This window comes from Polyodon spathula, chromosome 5 (genome assembly GCF_017654505.1).
Source record: "Polyodon spathula isolate WHYD16114869_AA chromosome 5, ASM1765450v1, whole genome shotgun sequence".
NCBI classification, from domain to species: Eukaryota; Metazoa; Chordata; class Actinopteri; order Acipenseriformes; family Polyodontidae; genus Polyodon; species Polyodon spathula.
Genome location: NC_054538.1, coordinates 28880620 through 28888286, shown reverse-complemented (window position 1 = coordinate 28888286; position 7667 = coordinate 28880620). Strand labels below are relative to the sequence as shown.

At 36.6% G+C, this 7667-nt stretch overlaps 1 protein-coding gene across 1 annotated transcript in view; it reads left to right on the top strand.

Annotated features, from left to right (window-relative positions):
• Positions 1-7667, top strand: part of LOC121315806 — a 51940-nt gene that overhangs the window by 5160 nt on the left and 39113 nt on the right. The window contains exons 3-6 of the mRNA XM_041250248.1: positions 1886-2019; positions 3175-3308; positions 4262-4422; positions 6782-6894. Of these exons, the coding sequence (XP_041106182.1) occupies positions 1886-2019; positions 3175-3308; positions 4262-4422; positions 6782-6894 (542 nt within the window). The remainder of the gene's footprint in view (positions 1-1885; positions 2020-3174; positions 3309-4261; positions 4423-6781; positions 6895-7667) is intronic.

The following is a 7667-nucleotide window of genomic DNA, read 5'->3' as shown; positions in this document are numbered from 1 at the left end:
TGAAATATATTGTTTGCTGTGGTAGTGAGGTGCATAGCTGCAACATCCAAAAGCTTGTGGGTAATAGTGAAGTCTGAATCAACACCCCAGATAAAAATAGATAACGCAGAGGTATCAGTAATAGTCCTGTGCTCTTGTCAACACAAGAGTAAAGGCTACGAAATTGCTTGTTTTTTTAAGGGAGCTCTCTTGAAGCCAGTTCATCTTTCAGCCACGGTATTTCTTGAAAGACTGACATTAGAAAACACACTTTTCTCAGAACAGACTATTTCTGTGACTTTAAGCATGCAGTCTTTTACAAAAGCACCCTCAGAAAAGGGCTTTGATAACTTTGCGATTAGCTCTGACACAAGATAACTTGTCTTTACTGCTGTATCACTTTCACGTTTTGCCTTTTTAAACATGTTCTGCTGTAAATCAAGGGTTCTTTTTAGTTCACTCAGCTTTTCTTGCCTCTGCTTTCCTTCAAACTCACCATATTTTGCTTTGTTTCGTTTCATAGTGACGCCTTAAATTGAATTATTTCATCACTGCAATACTTCCCTTACATACCAAGCAAATGGGGTTTTCTTGCTACTTTACAAATAAATATTCAGACTCCCACCTTTCCTGAAACAATCTGCTTTCCTTATTGATCTTTCTTTTCTTGGACATTTTGAGACTATATTACTGTTTTTGACGGCCAGTCAATAGGCTACAGTGTCTAACGGAAAACACGCCTAAGCACCACGCACGAGATATGATTGGCTGCCTCTCGCTGTCTTCTGTTTCTTGAGCTCTGAGCTTACCGCTAATTTTCTGATGGCTGATGGGATTTGGAGTTCTTACATGTAAAAACCCAGCAGACTTAAACTGGGCCAGGCGAAATTACACTGTAATGAATTAACTTTGCTTGGAGCCGGATACAGTACCTCCAAGGGCTGTATTCGGCCTGTGGGCCTTGAGTTTGATACCCCTTTGCTAGAGACTACATGGCTTCAGCTCTCCCTCCAACCACAAAGCCTTCTTACACCACAGGCTAGAACTGCTATTGTTCTATTGTGCTCAAAATCAGATTCTTCCAATTCCGTTCAATCTAACTACTCTTCTGTCCTTTCATTTTCAGGTTTACATTCGCTACCTATTCTTGCTGTGCTGTGCACAGTCTTGGAGGCCACGCCTCACCTCTTCGAGCAAGACAACCCTTTTATATGTTTTCTCTTGAGGTCTACTCTACCAGCCCAATCTACAATCTAACAAGCTAGTCTTATAGCCCGGTCTTCCGCCCTGTGAATTTCTCACACAGCACAAACAATGGATCCCCATATAGTCATAGGAAATACATTAACAAAAATATGAGTCAGGACTTGACACTGGCTGAGTTCATAAGAATGGAACTAAATTAGATTAAGCTGGTTCTGTGTTTTTACTACACTTATTACTGTATGCTATGTGTAAATGTGAATAGATGTATCAGGCAAGCACATATATTTTGTATGTGGTCCAGTGGTTAATGAAACAGGCTTGTAACCAGGAAGTCTCCGGTTTAAATCCCAGCTCAGCCACTGACCCATTGTGACCCTGAGCAAGTCACTTAACCTCCTTGTGCTCCGTCTTTCGGGTGAGACGTTGTTAAAAGTGACTCAGCAGCTGATGCATAGTTTACACACCCTAGTCTCGTATCTTGTAAAGCACTTTGTGATGGTGTTCCACTATGAAAGGCTCTATAGCAAAATAAAGCTGCTTCTTCTTCTTCTTCTTCTTATTATTAATAATAATAAAATGCCCAAATAAGACTTTTTTAATGGATATTTTTAAATGTATACATAATGTATTAATGATTTGACGTCAATCGATAGCAAATAGTTTTGAAGCGTTTGTTTTTTATCTTTTTTATTTACATTAGTTATAACGTCTGAAAAAAGTCTGAAGAAAAAGAGAAAAAGAACACTTGCTGCAGAGAGTGAAGAAGATGCAGGAAAAAAGAAGAAACCTCAACGCCCAAATTACTTTGTGTCCATTCCAATCACAAACCCCAAGGTGTACAGTACATGATGTTTAAGTTATATGTAGTTCTGGGCCATTGAGCCGCGTACTACTGGAGCTGTACATTTCATTGTTCTTTCTCTACCAAAGAGCCAGTGTCCTAATACACACATTTCAAACTTCCATGACTATCACATTTGCAAAATACATGTTCATCTACAGTATAGGAATGTTCTGTTTTATTTTTATTTATTTTTTTGTGAAATCATCAAACTAACTCCTTCTTCTTTGAATCCCACCTCTAAGTGATTTCTGTGATTGGAATTAATATTTTCCATTGCTCCTTTAGTTGTCTTTGTTAAATCATATGATCCTTTTTAATTTAAAATTATGTGAATGTCAAGTTTTGAGGACCTTGATCTGCTAATGCTTTCACCATGCATCGTTCTTGTGCAGTGCAGAGTGCTACAGTGAAAGTAAACGTGTTGTGGTTTTGAATCTGCTTCCGGTGTTGTTTACTGAACAACCTCTTCACACAACACTGTAAAGAAGCAGCTGCTTGCAACTTGTGCTTATAAGAAAACGTTTGTCATACTTTTACAGAAACAAACTATAACTGATGCATTTGTTTCCCAATACATGATATGTTTTCTATTTACTAAAGGAGAAAACAGCATTATTGTGAAAATTCAATCATTTTTTTAATTGCAAAATGTAATATGGTAATACAGAATAAGAAGAAAAATAACATACTAATTTAGAAAAATAATTTAATTTTCACAAACAATTTTTAGCTGTTATTATTAGTAGTGCCCTCTCCTACTTGTGGACCAGTTTCCAACAACCCGTTTGCCATAGGTCAGTGCAATAAAATGCTGTTTTACTTTCTTGATCCAAAAGGGATCTTGTATTGTAATGTTGATATATAATTGGGGTAGTACTAAAAGTAATTGGCAGTAGATTCAGTTTGGTTTGAAAATAATGATTAACCGTGCCATTTCAGGGTAAAAAATAAAGTGTATTCCTTAGCATTGGATAGGTATTTTGCAAATGTGACATTGTCATGAAAGTTAGATCTTTTTGTATTAGGGCATCTTTGGTGAACTCCTGTTCATTTTTATAGTGCAGTTTAATAAATAAATTAACAGAAGTGAAATGTAGGTATATGTTTAAGGTCTAATCTTCATGCATTTCAACTCTGTGTTGTAGATTATAACCAGTATTGAAGCCATTCAAGATGTGATCCTACAGAAGGATCACAGATTCTCTAAGGCTATGATTCCAGCCAGCACCCTTCATATCACCCTGCTGGTGACCTACTTGGGCAACGAAGAAGTCAACATGTAAGTAGTACCAGCACTGCTGAAGCTGCATGGCTTTAAACTTCTTGCCAAATCACAGCTCTTGCTGTATTGAGAAATAATGAGTGTCTGTATAAATACATTTTTGAAAAAGTCACTAGAATAAGTATGTATTTTATATTGGTGAAACTTCTATATTACTGTAGAACCTGTCATATCCGATTTTTAATTGGTTCCAGGGTTCCATCGGATATGTAAAACTATCTCAGAGTTCTACAATATTGTAGTTGCTTTATTAACCTTGGGGCGTTATAAATGAACAATGTCAGGTATTGTACATCAGTGTGTCTAAAGCACTAACATGCAATACTTCACGCATACTAGAGAAGGAAAGTTAGTGAAAATTATTGCAAAACAAAGCTCTGTAATACAGTATTTGGCCATTTAGAAAACAGTATTTCAGAAACAGTTCTTACTGTGCTTTCTCAATCTATACCAAAGTAATCCACTTTTTTTTTTTTTTTTGCACCGTGCATGTTAACCCGAGACAGAAACAACAAGAAAGTACACACACAAACACAAACTGGCTTTGGAGGGCAGTGAAAAAAATCTTGTTTCAGCTTCTAAACGTTATAGTAATGTATATACCGAGCATCAAAAGAAACTGATCACTATTATAGCACATTTATTTTAGAAAAAAATAAGGTATATAAATGATGGACATTGACGACATGTTTTTGGTTTCTTTTAATCACTCGATCATTCGCCCTTGACCATGACACGCTTGAGTAACTGTGACTGAAGCATACGCACTTAATCACCTAATTAGTGAGACAGATGATTGCACACTGGGTATGGAGTGATTTCAACTGTTGAATTGCAAGATTGAATAAAAGCAATAAAGTCACAGAAAAAAAGCCTCATCTGTCAAGAGAGCACCTTGTGAATTGTATAGTATACAGTTCCAATAAATACATCTGTTTGTCCCCTGACAGGGCAGTTTATGCCATGACTGAGATGAAGGATACCCTTCTGGATATGCTGCAGGGGAAAGAGCTGGTTTTACCTTTTCATGGAATTGGACATTTCCGAAGTGAAGTGGCATTTGTGCAAATGGTAGAAGGAGAGCATGTGATAGCGCTTACAAAAATTGCAGGTGCACATTTATTCAATACTGCCTAGGATATACAACAAAACCTGAGGCAGTCAGTGGCTTCAAATTACATTTCATATATTTTTTGTTCTATCCTACCCAAAGTGTTGTTATTTAGACCTTTTTACTTGTTTTCAGCTCTTAAACAGTTGCAGTTCAAATTACTTATAAAATGTTATAGTTAACGAATTATGTAATTGTTCAAGAGTTGAAAAAAGTAAAAACATCTAATTAAGCAACTTATCAGTTCAATGAAGGGACTAGTTCAGTAATTGAAAGCTCGGTTGGAATGAAAACCAGCAGCCACCAGGGGCCCCCAGGACCGAGTTTGAAAAGCCCTGCTGTAGAGGACAGTGTCTCTTAAATCTAAACAGTAATGTTGCTGATCTAGCATGTTATGTCTATATTGAGAAAGAATCTGGCAACTACAACTTGATTCAAACTTTCAGCTGAGTCTTATATCAAATGTATAATTAAAAACAATATTTGAGTAATTGCAATAAGAATCACTCGTAGAAGTGACCAAATTACACTTGGATTCTTACATTTGGTTTATATTCTTTATAATCCAAATTGGAAATTGTCTATTTATTTCTTTTCTTTATATGTATCTTTTTAGAATTGAAATGTAATAAAACAACAAAAAAAAGCACTATATAAACAGAATTTAGATCTTCAATTTGAAATTGTGTAATCAAAGAAACTACAACATTATATTGCAAAAGTCTACCAGAAGCGGTAATAGAAATACAGTATTTTTAATGTTAGATTTTGAAATGTCAATTTATTTAATTAGTCCGTTTTTCATTATGCATATGGAAAACTACAAAGCGGTATGTCATGCAGTAGTTAATTCTATAGGATGATGCAAAACTTTTGGCCATAGCTGTAGGTCTCAAATATGCGGTTTTAAAAGAAACACACATTTTAGCAAACATGTATTCGTTTTAAAACATGGTATCTATTACAACTAGATTAAACAAATCTGTTTGCAAACCATGCTTTTAGACAGTTTTGCAGTTCCTGGGTCATTTAGAATGGCAGCTTAAATGGTCTCCACTCCTTCACTGGCTTCTTTCCTGTCAGTATCCAATCAGCAGCTTCCTCTGTTGACTCATATTCCTTCAGCCAGTAATATGCTTTGACCCTGAAGACACTGTCAGGGTGAAAAGACCAAGGAAGTAAAGCAGTAATAGACTTCCTGGATGTCTGTTTTAAAATGAAAATACATGTTTGCTATAACATGTATTTATTTAAAAACTGCACATTTGAGACCAGTGTAGTTTATAGAAGTGCAGATGGGTAAGGTTTATTGAATTATTTTATTTGCTGTAATTATCTCCAGCATAAACATGTAAAGTACAGTTAATACAACAGAACCATCAGTCATTGTGTCTTGTACAATGTCTGCAATGAGTGTGCATAACAATAAACCAAGGAAAGGAGTACATTTAGTCATCATTTTAACAAAATCTCCTCTCAAAGCGGTTTCCTCATACTGCTTTTATTCAAACTTGGGCCAAATGACAAATAGCACTGCAAGGGAGTAACTGAATGGACAGATGTTGTAAACCAATAGCTGAAATATATTTAATCATTTTTTTAACAGTAAATCAGTACAGTGGGAAAATGTCTCTAACTAAAATAGAAGCAAAACAGTACTTTCTGACTGTTTTTCAATCTTTGTACATCTTTATTGAGCATGCTTCTGCAGCTGCTTACCCCTGCTTTGATTGATGTCACCAGTGGTTTTTACCCTGGTTTTCTCCCCAATTTTGAATGCCCAATTAAATTAGTTTTATCCTGGACTCCACTGCAGAACTGCAGGTGCCCTATCGGCCACAGGGGTCATTGGTGCGCAGTGAACTGTGGATTGCCCTGCCGACCTAATACCTCCATACCTGGGTGCCACACAGCCAATTGTGCATGCCCCCTAGGGGCCCCTGGTCACGGTCAGCAATGAATTAGCCTGGATTCGAACCTGCAGTCTCCAGGCTACAGAGGTATCCTGCATTCCACGCGGCGTGCCTTTACTGGATGCGCCACTTGGGAGCCCCGATATTTACATTTTAATATAAAAGGGTTATTATATCTTGATGTTCTCATAAGTATAGCAAAGACCTTATGTGAAGGTAAAATCAAACCTATAGCTCTATGCCTGGTCAGGTTATCAGATGGTACACAGTCCAGAAACAGCCCACCTCATATCCACCTTGTTGTCTTTCTCCTCATCGATTATCTTCTTTTCTTACATGGAGCAGGTGGGTGTTTTTTTTTTGTTGTTGGTTTTTCTTTGTGTGCTATGCAAAATGAAACTGGGTATCTGGTTATGACCTGCCTGTCTATATTTCTTTCACTCTAGAGACTGTTAAAAAGAGGTTTGAAGAAAAGGGCATCTTGGTCACGGATAGCAAAGCTTTCAAACCACATCTGACCTTCATGAAGCTCTCAAGGGCACCAAAGCTGCGCAGTCAGGTGAGACTTTCCTCCGTTGCACACAAAGTAACAAGTATATAAAGAGGTTCAGCGTGGCTTTGTCGCTGTTTCAACCACTGCATTCTGATGATAAACCTTTTCTTGAGGGACCAGTTAGGAAAAAGGATGCAATAGGTAAGGTTAGATAACTACTGTATGCTTCTGTGCATGTGATGTGGTTATTGAACAATTGTTATAAAACATAAAATTACTGCATTGAAAGAATAAGGACTACTAAATAAACTGAGTCTGAATTCTTGTCCCTTACATATAGTCTAAGTACAGTTTTAGAAATAAGGTTATTTTAGGGAGAAATGAGCTGAAGAGGTTATTTAGTATTTACAGAGAGAGATACAGTATCAACTTCAAGAATACTTAGTTAATTGTTTTAATTGGTTGTTGTTGGTACATGGTAGTTTGCCAGAGTGGTGTTTTTTTTTTTTTATCTTAAGAAGACACAGTAAACACAGCACTAAATAAGACATTGCAGTTTTTAACGTGTTTCTGAGTTTAGCATGAAGCAGGTTAACTTGTTTTGTCTGTAATTATCTGTTTGTACATTTGTACTGTAATCTCTGTATATATCTTATTCATTGTGTCAGATGTCCTACTTTTGGCTATTATCAGCTGTTTATAGGATAAATGATTCAGTAAATTGGGGATAATATTTTCTGTTAATAAAGATTTGTAAGGCCTCAGGTCTTCAGTAATAGCTGTAAATTGACACGCTACAAGGGCAGAAACTGCTAGCAACTTATGCCGACAGCCAGCAA